Genomic DNA, 14,324 nt, shown 5'->3' on the forward strand with positions numbered 1-14,324 from the left:
AACTTGCCTTTATTAGCCGAGGCGGAGAGTTTGAGAGCCGGGAGGTTATGCTGGAACTGTATAAAACGTTGGTTAGGCCACAGCTAGAGTATTGTGGGCAGTTCTGGAATCCACATTACAGGAGGGAGGTGATCGCCACTGGAAAGGGGGCAGAGATTTACCAGGATGTTGCCTGGGCTGGAGAGTGTTAGTTATGAGGAGAGATTGGACAGACTGGGGCTGTTTTCCGTGGAGCAGAGGAGACTGAGGGGGGGACGGGACTGAGATGTATAAAATTATGAGGGGCACAGATAGAGCAGACAGGAAGAAACGTTTCCCCTTGGCGGAGGGATCAGTGACCAGGGGGGGCAGAGATTTAAGGTGAGGGGCGGGAGGTTTCGATGGGGAGGGGGGGTGAGGAAAAACCTTTTCCCCCCCAGAGGGGGGTGGGAGTCTGGGACTCACTGCCTGAAAGAGGGGGGGGGGGTGGAGGCAGAGACCCTCAGAACATTTCAGAAGGATTCAGAGGAGCGCTTGCGATCCCAGGGCAGACACGGCTCTGGGCCCCTGCTGGGAAATGGGGCTAGAATGGTTCGGTGGTTGTTTCTGACTGGGACAGACGGGATAGGCCGGATACCACATTCCCGAAGGAGCCTCGGCGAGCGGCTGCTGTGCATCTTGTAGACGGTACACACGGCTGCCTCGGTGCGTCGGTGGGGGGAGGGATCGGATGTGGAAGGTGGGGGTTAGCGTGTCGATCGAGCGGGAGCTGCTTTGTCCCGGACGGTGTCGAGCTTCTCCAGTGTTTTTGGGAGCCGCACCCATCCAGGCAACTGGAGAGGGTCCCATCACACCCCTGACCTGTGTCCTTGTCGATGGTGGACAGGCTTTGGGGGGGTCAGGAGGTGAGTTGCTCTCCGCAGGATTCCCAGCCTCTGACCTGCTCTGGGAGCCGCAGTGTTTATGTGGCTGGGTCCAGTTTCTGGTCAATGGGAACCCCCAGGATGTTGATTATGGGGTTCAGCGATGGGAATGCCATTGAATAAGGGGCAGTGGTTAGATCCTCTCTTGTAGGAGATGGTCATTGCCGGGCACTTGTGTGGTGTGAATGTAACTTGCCCCTTGTCAGCCCCGAGCCTGGATATTGTCCAGGTCTTGCTGCATTTGGACAGGGACGGCTCATTATCTGAGGAGTGGCGAATGGTGCTGAACATGGTGCAGTCACCCGCAAACATCCCCACGTCTGACCTTACGATGGAGGGAAGGTCGTTGCTGGGGCAGCTGAAGGTGGTTGGGGCCGCGGACACTGACCATCACCCTTTGACCTGACAATGGTCCGTTCAATAACGGATGGGCTGAGAGATCTTGTCGCGGATTCTGTGATGACCAAGCCCGTTCCAGCCACCATTACTCGCACCTCACCTGGGCATTCTTTCCCTTGAAGAGATTGATGACAGATACGATGAACTGCTTCATCTTGGTAAAGTCTTCACCGTTGATGCTCCCAGACCCGTCGATCAGGAAGGCCACATCCAGCCCAGATTGCGGACAGGCTACAGAAACACAGGAGGCGACGTAAAGAAACTACACTCGCACTCTCGCACTCTCTCGCACTCGCTCTCTCGCTCACACTCGCACTCGCACTCACACTCACACTCACACTCACACTCACACTCACACTCACACTCACACTCACACTCACACTCACACTCACACTCACACTCACACTCACACTCACACTCACACTCACACTCACACTCTCCCTCTCACACTCTCCCTCTCACACTCTCCCTCTCACACTCTCCCTCTCCCTCTCTCTCTCCCACACACTCTCACACTCACACTCACTCTCTCGCTCTCTCTCTCACACACTCTCACACTCACTCTCTCTCTCTCACACACTCTCACACTCTCACACTCTCACACTCTCACACTCTCACACTCACTCTCTCACACACACGCTCACACTCACACTCACTCTCTCGCTCTTGCTCTCTCTCTCACACACACTCTCACACTCACACTCAAAGTCACACTCAAAGTCACACTCACACTCACACTAACACTCACTCTCCCTCTCACACAGACTCACACACTCACACTCACACTCACATTCACACTCACACTCGCTCACTCGCTCTCCCTCTCACACACACTCTCACACTCACACTCGCTCTCTCCCTCTCCCTCTCTCACACACTCTCACACTCTCACACTCTCACACTCTCGCTCACACTCTCTCTCTCACACTCACACTCACTCTCTCGCTCTCTCTCTCTCACACACACACACTCACATTCACTCTCTCGCTCTCTCTCACACACACTCTCACACTCACTCTCTCGCTCTCTCTCACACACACTCTCACACTCACACTCACTCACACTCACTCTCTCGCTCTCTCACACTCACACTCACACTCTCCCACACACTCTCACACACACTCTCACACACACTCTCACACACACTCTCTCGCTCTCTCTCTCCCACACACTCTCACATTCACACTCACTCTCTCGCTCTCTCTCACACACACGCTCACACTCACACTCACTCTCTCACACACATGCTCACACTCACACTCACTCTCTCGCTCTCCCTCTCACACACACTCTCACACTCTCTCACACACACGCTCACACTCACACTCACTCTCTCGCTCTCGCTCTCTCTCACACTCTCACGCTCACACTCTCTCTCGCTCTCTCTCTCACACACACTCTCACACTCACTCTCACACACACTCTCACACTCACACTCACCCTCTCTCTCACACACACTCACACTCACTCTCTCGCTCTCTCTCTCACACACACTCTCACAGTCACACTCACTCTCTCGCTCTCGCTATCTCTCACACACACTCTCACACTCACACTCACTCTCTCGCTCTCTCTCTCTCACACACTCTCACACTCACACTCACTATCTCGCTCTCTCTCTCACACACACACTCTCACACACTCACACACTCACACACTCACACACACACACACACACACACACACACACTCACACACTCACACACTCACACACTCACACACTCACACACTCACACACTCACACACTCACACACTCACACACTCACACACTCACACACTCACACACTCACACACTCACACACTCACACACTCACACACTCACACACTCACACACTCACACACTCACACACTCACACACTCACACACTCACACACTCACACACTCACACACTCACACACTCACACACTCACACACTCACACACTCACACACTCACACACTCACACACTCACACACTCACACACTCACACACTCACACACTCACACACTCACACACTCACACACTCACACACTCACACACTCACACACTCACACACTCACACACTCACACACTCACACACTCACACACTCACACACTCACACACTCACACTCACACTCACACTCACACTCACACTCACACTCACACTCACACTCACACTCACACTCACACTCACACTCACACTCACACTCACTCTCTCACACACACACACACTCTCTCACTCTCTCTCTCTCACACACACTCTCACACTCACACTCACTCTCTCGCTCTCTCTCTCTCTCTCACACCCTCTCACACTCACTCTCTCGCTCTCTCTCTCACACATACTCTCACACTCATACTCACTCTCTCGCTCTCTCTCTCTCGCACACACTCTCTCACACTCTCACACACACACTCTCTCTCACACACACACACTCTCTCACACACACTCTCTCGCTCTCTCTCTCTCACACACACACTCTCTCAAACACGCACACACTCTCTCACACACCCACACACTCTTACACTCACACACTCTCAAACACACACACACACACGCACTCACTCTTTCTCTCACACTCACACACTCTCACACACACTCAGACACACAATCACACACACTGACATACAACACACACATGCACACTGTTACTGTCACACACAAACTCAAGCGCATGCTGATTCAGGCACATTCACACACACACTCACACTCTCACACACACTCTCTCAAACACACACACACTCACACTCACACACACACTCACATTCAGACACACACTCACTCACATGCACAGTCACACATGCACACTTAGTAACAAACACTCATACACTGACTCTCACACTCAAGCACACATACTCACACACACACTCACAATTACTCATACACTTGCACATACATGATCGCACACACGATCTCACACAGATAACCACACACACATTCGCACAATCATACACGCATTAAACGCACACACATTGACATAATTATACACACATAATCACCCACACACTCACAAATACAGAATCACACGCACATTCACACACACAATAATACACACACACACATTCACATTCACACACAGAGTCACACACATTCCCACACACACACAGTCACACAGACACACACACACAGTCACACACATTCACACACACAGACTGTCTCAACTACACAGTCACACACACACACACAGTCACACACATTCCCACACACACACAGTCACACAGACACACACACAGTCACACACATTCACACACACAGACTGTCTCAACTACACAGTCACACACACACACAGTCACACACATTCCCACACACACACAGTCACACAGACACACACACACAGTCACACACATTCACACACACAGACTGTCTCAACTACACAGTCACACACACACAGTCACACACATTCCCACACACACACAGTCACACAGCCACACACACACAGTCACACACATTCACACACACAGACTGTCTCAACTACACAGTCACACACATACACAGTCACACACATTCACACACACACACAGTCACAAACACACACACAGTCACACACGCACACACAATCACACACACAGACACACAGTCACAGACACACATTCCCACACACACACAGTCACACAGACACACACACACACAGTCACAGACATACATTCACACACACAGTCGCAAACACACACACACACAGTCACAGACACACAGTCACACAGACACACACACAGTCACACACACACACACAGTCACAGACACACAGTCGCACACATTCCCACACACACAGTCACACAGACACACACACAGTCACACAGACACATACACACATACCCACACACACACAGTCACACAGACACACAGTCACACAGACACACACACACAGTCACACAGACACACACACACATTCCCACACACACACATAGAGTCACACACACACAATCACACGCACAGACACACATTCACACACATAGACACAGTCACACACACACACACACACACAGTCACACACAGACAGACACACACACACACACACACACGCACAATCACACGCACAGACACACATTCCCACACACACACAGTCACACAGACACACACACAGTCACACAGACACATACACACATACCCACACACACACAGTCACACAGACACACAATCACACGCACAGACACACATTCACACGCACAGACACACATTCCCACACACACACAGTCACACACACACAGTCACACACACACACACACACACTGAGTGTGTAACAAGGACAATAACAGATTGTGTTGTGACAGCACAAACCTTGAAACGCTGGTGTCACATTCCTGGTGGGGTTTAAGCTGCTGTCAAACTCATAACAGATTCCGTTAATGAAGGTGTTCGAGCCACATCTGTAGGAGAGGGACGGAGCACACATCTGGAGTACAAAACAGGAATGCAAAATCAGCAGAGGAGACAGATTCTTCCATGAGAAACGTCCCACACAAATTACTGGACCCATTTCAGGCGAGGGAGTGCCGCACTGTCAGAGGGTCAGTACTGAGGGAGTGCCGCACTGTCAGAGGGTCAGTACTGAGGGAGTGCCGCACTGTCAGAGGGTCAGTGCTGAGGGAGTGCCGCGCTGTCAGAGGGTCAGTACTGAGTGAGTGCCGCGCTGTCAGAGGGTCAGTACTGAGGGAGTGCTGCGCTGTCAGAGGGTCAGTACTGAGGGAGTGCTGCGCTGTCAGAGGGTCAGTACTGAGGGAGTGCCGCACTGTCAGAGGGTCAGTACTGAGTGAGTGCCTCACTGTCAGAGGGTCAGTACTGAAGGAGTGCCGCACTGTCAGAGGGTCAGTACTGAGGGAGTGCCGCACTGTCAGAGGGTCAGTACTGAGGGAGTGCCACACTGTCAGAGGGTCAGTACTGAGGGAGTGCTGCACTGTCAGAGGGTCAGTACTGAGGGAGTGCCGCACTATCAGAGGGTCAGTACTGAGGGAGTCCCACACTGTCAGAGGGTCAGTACTGAGGGAGTGCTGCACTGTCAGAGGGTCAGTACTGAGGGAGTGCCGCACTGTCAGAGAGTCAGTACTGAGGGAGTGCTGCACTGTCAGAGGGTCAGTACTGAGGGAGTGCCGCACTGTCAGAGGGTCAGTACTGAGGGAGTGCCGCACTGTCAGAGGGTCAGTACTGAGGGAGTGCCGCACTGTCAGAGGGTCAGTACTGAGGGAGTGCCGCACTGTCAGAGGGTCAGTACTGAGGGAGTGCCGCACTGTCAGAGGGTCAGTACTGAGGGAGTGCCGCACTGTCAGAGGTTCAGTACTGAGGGTGTGTCACACTGTCTGAGGGTCAGTACTGAGGGAGCGCCACACTGTCAGAGGGTCAGTACTGAGGGAGTGCTGCACTGTCAGAGGGTCAGTACTGAGGGAGTGCCGCACTGTCAGAGGGTCAGTACTGAGGGAGTACCGCACTGTCAGAGGGTCAGTACTGAGGGAGTGCCGGACTGTCAGAGTGTCAGTACTGAGGGAGTGCCGCACTGTCAGAGGGTCAGTACTGAGGGAGTGCCGCACTGTCAGAGGGTCAGTACTGAGGGAGCGCTGCACTGTCAGAGGGTCAGTACTGAGGGAGTGCCACACTGTCAGAGGGTCAGTACTGAGGGAGTGCCGCACTGTCAGAGGGTCAGTACTGAAGGAGTGCTGCACTGCCAGAGGGTCAGTACTGAGGGAGTGCCGCACTGTCAGAGGGTCAGTACTGAGGGAGTACCGCACTGTCAGAGGGTCAGTACTGAGGGAGTGCCGGACTGTCAGAGGGTCAGTACTGAGGGAGTGCCGCACTGTCAGAGGGTCAGTACTGAAGGAGTGCTGCAGTCAGAAGGTCAGTAATGAGGGAGTGCCGCACTGTCAGAGGGTCAGTACTGAGGGAGTGCTGCACTGCCAGAGGGTCAGTACTGAGGTAGTGCTGCACTGTCAGAGGGTAAGTACTGAGGGAGCGCCGCACTGTCAGAGGGTCAGTACTGAGGGAGTGCCGCACTGTCAGAGGGTCAGTACTGAGGCAGTGCCGCACTGTTAGAGGGTCAGTACTGAGGGAGTGCTGCACTGTCAGAGGGTCAGTACTGAGGGAGTGCCGCACTGTCAGAGGGTCAGTACTGAGGGAGTGCTGCACTATCAGAGGGTCAGTACTGAGGGAGTGCCGCACTGTCAGAGGGTCAGTACTGAGGGAGTGCCGCACTGTCAGAGGGTCAGTACTGAGGGAGTGCCGCACTGTCACGGGGTCAGTACTGAGGGAGTGCCGCACTGTCAGAGGGTCAGTACTGAGGGAGCGCTGCACTGTCAGAGGGTCAGTACTGAGGGAGCGCCGCACTGTCAGAGGGTCAGTACTGAGGGAGTGCTGCACTGTCAGAGTGTCAGTACTGAGGGAGCGCCGCACTGTCAGAGGGTCAGTACTGAGGGAGTGCTGCACTGTCAGAGGGTCAGTACTGGGGGAGTGCCGCACTGTCAGAGGGTCAGTACTGAGGGAGTGCCGCACTGTCAGAGGGTCAGTACTGAGGGAGTGCCGCACTGTCACGGGGTCAGTACTGAGGGAGTGCCGCACTGTCAGAGGGTCAGTACTGAGGGAGCGCTGCACTGTCAGAGGGTCAGTACTGAGGGAGCGCCGCACTGTCAGAGGGTCAGTACTGAGGGAGTGCCGCACTGTCAGAGGGTCAGTACTGTGGGAGTACCGCACTGTCAGAGGGTCAGTACTGTGGGAGTGCCGCACTGTCAGAGGGTCAGTACTGAGGGAGTGCTGCACTGTCAGAGGGACAGTACTGAGGGAGTGCTGCACTGTCAGAGGGTCAGTACTGTGGGAGTGCCGCACTGTCACAGGGACAGTACTGAGGGAGTGCTGCACTGTCAGAGGGTCAGTACTGAGGGAGTGCTGCACTGTCAGAAGGTCAGTACTGAGGGAGTGTCGCACTGTCAGAGGGTCAGTACTGAGGGAGTGTCGCACTGTCAGAGGGTCAGTACTGAGGGAGTGTCGCACTGTCAGAGGGTCAGTACTGAGGGAGCGCCGCACTGTCAGAGGGTCAGTACTGAGGGAGTGCCGCACTGTCAGAGGGTCTGTACTGAGGGAGTGCTGCACTGTCAGAGGGTCAGTACTGAGGGAGTGTCGCACTGTCAGAGGGTCAGTACTGAGGGAGTGTCGCACTGTCAGAGGGTCAGTACTGAGGGAGCACCGCACTGTCAGAGGGTCAGTACTGAGGGAGTGCCGCAATGTCAGAGGGTCAGTACTGAGGGAGTGCCGCACTGTCAGAGGGTCAGTACTGAGGGAGTGCCGCACTGTCAGAGGGTAGGTACTGAGGGAGTGCCGCACTGTCAGAGGGTCAGTACTGAGTGAGTGCCTCACTGTCAGAGGGTCTGTACTGAGGGAGTGCTGCACTGTCAGAGGGTCAGTACTGAGGGAGTGCTGCACTGTCAGAGAGTCAGTACTGAGGGAGCGCTGCACTGTCAGAGGGTCAGTACTGAGGGAGCGCCGCACTGTCAGAGGGTCAGTACTGAGGGAGTGCCGCAATGTCAGAGGGTCAGTACTGAGGGAGTGCCGCACTGTCAGAGGGTCAGTGCTGAGGGAGTGCCGCACTGTCAGAGGGTAGGTACTGAGGGAGTGCCGCACTGTCAGAGGGTCAGTACTGAGTGAGTGCCTCACTGTCAGAGGGTCAGTACTGAGGGAGTGCTGCACTGTCAGAGGGTCAGTACTGAGGGAGTGCTGCACTGTCAGAGGGTCAGTACTGAGGGAGTGCCGCACTGTCAGAGGGTCAGTACTGAGGGAGAGCCTCACTGTCAGAGGGTCAGTACTGAGTGAGTGCCTCACTGTCAGAGGGTCAGTACTGAGGGAGTGCCGCACTGTCAGAGGGTCAGTACTGAGGGAGTCCCACACTGTCAGAGGGTCAGTACTGAGGGAGTGCTGCACTGTCAGAGGGTCAGTACTGAGGGAGTACCGCACTGTCAGAGGGTCAGTACTGAGGGAGTGCCGCACTGTCAGAGGGTCAGTACTGAGGGAGTACCGCACTGTCAGATGGTCAGTACTGAGGGAGTGCTGCACTGTCAGAGGGTCAGTACTGAGGGAGTACCGCACTGTCAGAGGGTCAGTACTGTGGGAGTGCCGCACTGTCAGAGGGTCAGTACTGAGGGAGTGCCGCACTGTCAGAGGGTCACTACTGTGGGAGTGCCGCACTGTCAGAGGGTCAGTACTGAGGGAGTGCTGCACTGTCAGAGGGTCAGTACTGAGGGAGTGCCGCACTGTCAGAGGGTCAGTACTGAGGGAGCACCGCACTGTCAGAGGGTCAGTACTGAGGGAGTGCCGCACTGTCAGAGGGTCAGTACTGAGGGAGTGCTGCACTATCAGAGGGTCAGTACTGAGGGAGTGCCGCACTGTCAGAGGGTCAGTACTGAGGGAGTGCCGCACTGTCAGAGGGTCAGTACTGAGGGAGTGCCGCACTGTCACGGGGTCAGTACTGAGGGAGTGCCGCACTGTCAGAGGGTCAGTACTGAGGGAGCGCTGCACTGTCAGAGGGTCAGTACTGAGGGAGCGCCGCACTGTCAGAGGGTCAGTACTGAGGGAGTGCTGCACTGTCAGAGTGTCAGTACTGAGGGAGCGCCGCACTGTCAGAGGGTCAGTACTGAGGGAGTGCTGCACTGTCAGAGGGTCAGTACTGAGGGAGTGCCGCACTGTCAGAGGGTCAGTACTGAGGGAGTGCCGCACTGTCAGAGGGTCAGTACTGAGGGAGTGCCGCACTGTAAGAGGGTAAGTACTGTGGGAGTACCGCACTGTCAGAGGGTCAGTACTGTGGGAGTGCCGCACTGTCAGAGGGACAGTACTGAGGGAGTGCTGCACTGTCAGAGGGTCAGTACTGTGGGAGTGCCGCACTGTCACAGGAACAGTACTGAGGGAGTGCTGCACTGTCAGAGGGTCAGTACTGAGGGAGTGCTGCACTGTCAGAGGGTCAGTACTGAGGGAGTGCCGCACTGTCACAGGAACAGTACTGAGGGAGTGCTGCACTGTCAGAGGGTCAGTACTGAGGGAGTGCTGCACTGTCAGAGGGTCAGTACTGAGGGAGTGTCGCACTGTCAGAGGGTCAGTACTGAGGGAGTGTCGCACTGTCAGAGGGTCAGTACTGAGGGAGTGTCGCACTGTCAGAGGGTCAGTACTGAGGGAGCGCCGCACTGTCAGAGGGTCAGTACTGAGGAAGTGCCGCACTGTCAGAGGGTCTGTACTGAGGGAGTGCTGCACTGTCAGAGGGTCAGTACTGAGGGAGTGTCGCACTGTCAGAGGGTCAGTACTGAGGGAGTGTCGCACTGTCAGAGGGTCAGTACTGAGGGAGCACCGCACTGTCAGAGGGTCAGTACTGAGGGAGTGCCGCAATGTCAGAGGGTCAGTACTGAGTGAGTGCCTCACTGTCAGAGGGTCAGTACTGAGGGAGTGCTGCACTGTCAGAGGGTCAGTGCTGAGGGAGTGCCGCAATGTCAGAGGGTCAGTACTGAGGGAGTGCCTCACTGTCAGAGGGTCAGAACTGAGGGAGTGCTGCACTGTCAGAGGGTCAGTACTGAGGGAGTGCCGCACTGTCAGAGGGTCAGTACTGAGGGAGAGCCTCACTGTCAGAGGGTCAGTAATGAGTGAGTGCCTCACTGTCAGAGGGTCAGTACTGAGGGAGTGCCGCACTGTCAGAGGGTCAGTACTGAGGGAGTCCCACACTGTCAGAGGGTCAGTACTGAGGGAGTGCTGCACTCTCAGAGGGTCAGCACTGAGGGAGTACCACACTGTCAGAGGGTCAGTACTGAGGGAGTGCCGCACTGTCAGAGGGTCAGTACTGAGGGAGTACCGCACTGTCAGATGGTCAGTACTGAGGGAGTGCTGCACTGTCAGAGGGTCAGTACTGAGGGAGTACCGCACTGTCAGAGGGTCAGTACTGAGGGAGTGCCGCACTGTGTGAGGGTCAGTACTGAGGGAGTGCCGCACTGTCAGAGGGTCAGTACTGAGGGAGTGCTGCACTGTCAGAGGGTCAGTACTGAGGGAGTGCTGCACTGTCAGAGGGTCAGTACTGTGGGAGTGCCGCACTGTCAGAGGGTCAGTACTGAGGGAGTGCCGCACTGTCAGAGGGTCACTACTGTGGGAGTGCCGCACTGTCAGAGGGTCAGTACTGAGGGAGTGCTGCACTGTCAGAGGGTCAGTACTGAGGGAGTGCCGCACTGTCAGAGGGTCAGTACTGAGGGAGCACCGCACTGTCAGAGGGTCAGTACTGAGGGAGTGCTGCACTGTCAGAGGGTCAGTACTGAGGGAGTGCCGCACTGTCAGAGGGTCAGTACTGAGGGAGCGCCACACTGTCAGAGGGTCAGTACTGAGGGAGTGCTGTACTGTCAGAGGGTCAGTACTGAGGGAGTCCCACACTGTCAGAGGGTCAGTACTGAGGGAGTGCCGCACTGTCAGAGTGTCAGTACTGAGTGAGTGCCTCACTGTCAGAGGGTCAGTACTGAGGGAGTGCCGCACTGTGTGAGGGTCAGTACTGAGGGAGTGCCGCACTGTCAGAGGGTCAGTACTGAGGGAGAGCCGCACTGACAGAGGGCCAGTACTGAGGGAGTGCCGCACATTCAGAGGGTCAGTACTGAGGGAGCGCCGCACTGTCAGAGGGTCAGTACTGAGGGAGTGCCGCACTGTCAGAGGGTCAGTACTGAGGGAGTGCCGCACTGTCAGAGGGTCAGTACTGAGGGAGTGCTGCACTGTCAGAGGGTCAGTACTGAGGGAGTCCCACACTGTCAGAGGGTCAGTACTGAGGGAGTGCTGCACTGTCAGAGGGTCAGTACTGAGGGAGTACCGCACTGTCAGAGGGTCAGTACTGAGGGAGTGCCGCACTGTCAGAGGGTCAGTACTGAGGGAGTACCGCACTGTCAGAGGGTCAGTACTGAGGGAGTGCTGCACTGTCAGAGGGTCAGTACTGAGGGAGTACCGCACTGTCAGAGGGTCAGTACTGAGGGAGTGCCGCACTGTGTGAGGGTCAGTACTGAGGGAGTGCCGCACTGTCAGAGGGTCAGTACTGAGGGAGTGCTGCACTGTCAGAGGGTCAGTACTGAGGGAGTGCTGCACTGTCAGGGGGTCAGTACTGAGGGAGAGCCGCACTGTCAGTGGGTCAGTACTGAGGGAGAGCCGCACTGACAGAGGGCCAGTACTGAGGGAGTGCCGCACATTCAGAGGGTCAGTACTGAGGGAGCGCCGCACTGTCAGAGGGTCAGTACTGAGGGAGTGCCGCACTGTCAGAGGGTCAGTACTGAGGGAGTGCCGCACTGTCAGAGGGTCAGTACTGAGGGAGTGCTGCACTGTCAGAGGGTCAGTACTGAGGAAGTCCCACACTGTCAGAGGGTCAGTACTGAGGGAGTGCTGCACTGTCAGAGGGTCAGTACTGAGGGAGTGCTGCACTGTCAGAGGGTCAGTACTGAGGGAGCGCCACACTGTCAGAGGGTCAGTACTGAGGGAGTGCTGCACTGTCAGAGGGTCAGTACTGAGGGAGTGCCGCCCTGTCAGAGGGTCAGTACTGAGGGAGTGCCGCACTGTCAGAGGGTCAGTACTGAAGGAGTGCTGCAGTCAGAGGGTCAGTACTGAGGGAGCGCCGCACTGTCAGAGGGTCAGTACTGAGGGAGTGGTGCACTGTCAAAGGGTCAGTACTGAGGGAGTGCCGGACTGTCAGAGGGTCAGTACTGAGGGAGCGCCGCACTGTCAGAGGGTCAGTACTGAGGGAGCACCGCACTGTCAGAGGATCAGTACTGAGGGAGCACCGCACTGTCAGAGGGTCAGTACTGAGGGAGTGCTGCACTGTCAGAGGGTCAGTACTGAGGGAGTGCCGCACTGTCAGAGGGTCAGTACTGAGGGAGCGCCGCACTGTCAGAGGGTCAGTACTGAGGGAGTGCCGCACTGTCAGAGGGTCAGTACTGAGGGAGCGCCGCACTGTCAGAGGGTCAGTACTGAGGGAGCGCCGCACTGTCAGAGGGTCAGTACTGAGGGAGTGCCGCACTGTCAGAGGGTCAGTACTGAGGGAGTGTCGCACTGTCAGAGGTTCAGTACTGAGGGAGTGCCGCACTGTCAGAGGGTCAGTACTGAGGGAGTGCCGCACTGCCAGAGAGTCAGTACTGAGGGAGTGCCGCACTGTCAGAGGGTCAGTACAGAGGGAGACCTGCACTGTCAGAGGGTCAGTACTGAGGGAGTGCCGCACTGCCAGAGGGTCAGTACTGAGGGAGTGCTGCACTGTCAGAGGGTCAGTACTGAGGGACTGCCGCACTGTCAGAGGGTCAGTACTGAGGGAGAGCCGCACTGTCAGAGTGTCAGTACTGAGGGAGAGCCGCACTGTCAGAGGGTCAGTACTGAGGGAGTGCCGCACTGTCAGAGGGTCAGTACTGAGGGAGTGCCGCACTGTCAGAGGGTCAGTACTGAGGGAGTGCCGCACTGTCAGAGGGTCAGTACTGAGGGAGTGCCGCACTGTCAGAGGGTCAGTACTGAGGGAGTGCCGCACTGTCAGAGGGTCAGTACTGAGGGAGCGCCGCACTGTCAGAGGGTCAGTACTGAGGGAGTGCCGCACTGTCAGAGGGTCAGTACTGAGGGAGTGCCGCACTGTCAGAGGGTCAGTACTGAGGGAGTGCCTCACTGTCAGAGGGTCAGTACTGAGTGAGGGCTGCACTGTCAGAGGGTCAGTACTGAGGGAGCGCCACACTGTCAGAGGGTCAGTACTGAGGGAGTGCCGCACTGTCAGAGGGTCAGTACTGAGTGAGTGCCGCACTGTCAGAAGGTCAGTACTGAGGGAGTGCCGCACTGTCCGAGGGTCAGTACTGAGGGAGTTCTGCACTGTCAGAAGGTCAGTACTGAGGGAGTGCCGCACTGTCAGAGGGTCAGTACTGAGGGTGTGCCACACTGTCAGAGGGTCAGTACGGAGGGAGTGCTGCACTGTCAGAGGGTCAGTACTGAGGGAGTGCCGCACTGTCAGAGGGTCAGTACTGAGGGAGTGCCGCACTGTCAGAGGGTCAGTATTGAGGGAGTGCGGCACTGTCAGAGGGTCAGTACTGAGGGAGTGCCGCACTGTCAGAGGGTCAGTACTGAGGGAG

General features: G+C 56.1%; 1 protein-coding gene across 1 annotated transcript in view; it reads right to left on the minus strand.

The window, feature by feature from the left end:
• The window catches only part of LOC140396619 (integrin alpha-M-like), a 153,414-nt gene that overhangs the window by 45,749 nt on the left and 93,341 nt on the right, over positions 1 to 14,324 (minus strand). Inside the window, exons 5-6 of the mRNA XM_072485413.1 lie at positions 5,536 to 5,650; positions 1,402 to 1,532 (exon numbers count right to left, since the gene is read on the minus strand). Of these exons, the coding sequence (XP_072341514.1) occupies positions 1,402 to 1,532; positions 5,536 to 5,650 (246 nt within the window). The remainder of the gene's footprint in view (positions 1 to 1,401; positions 1,533 to 5,535; positions 5,651 to 14,324) is intronic.

Source organism: Scyliorhinus torazame, chromosome 19 (assembly GCF_047496885.1).
Source record: "Scyliorhinus torazame isolate Kashiwa2021f chromosome 19, sScyTor2.1, whole genome shotgun sequence".
In the NCBI taxonomy this organism is placed as follows: Eukaryota; Metazoa; Chordata; class Chondrichthyes; order Carcharhiniformes; family Scyliorhinidae; genus Scyliorhinus; species Scyliorhinus torazame.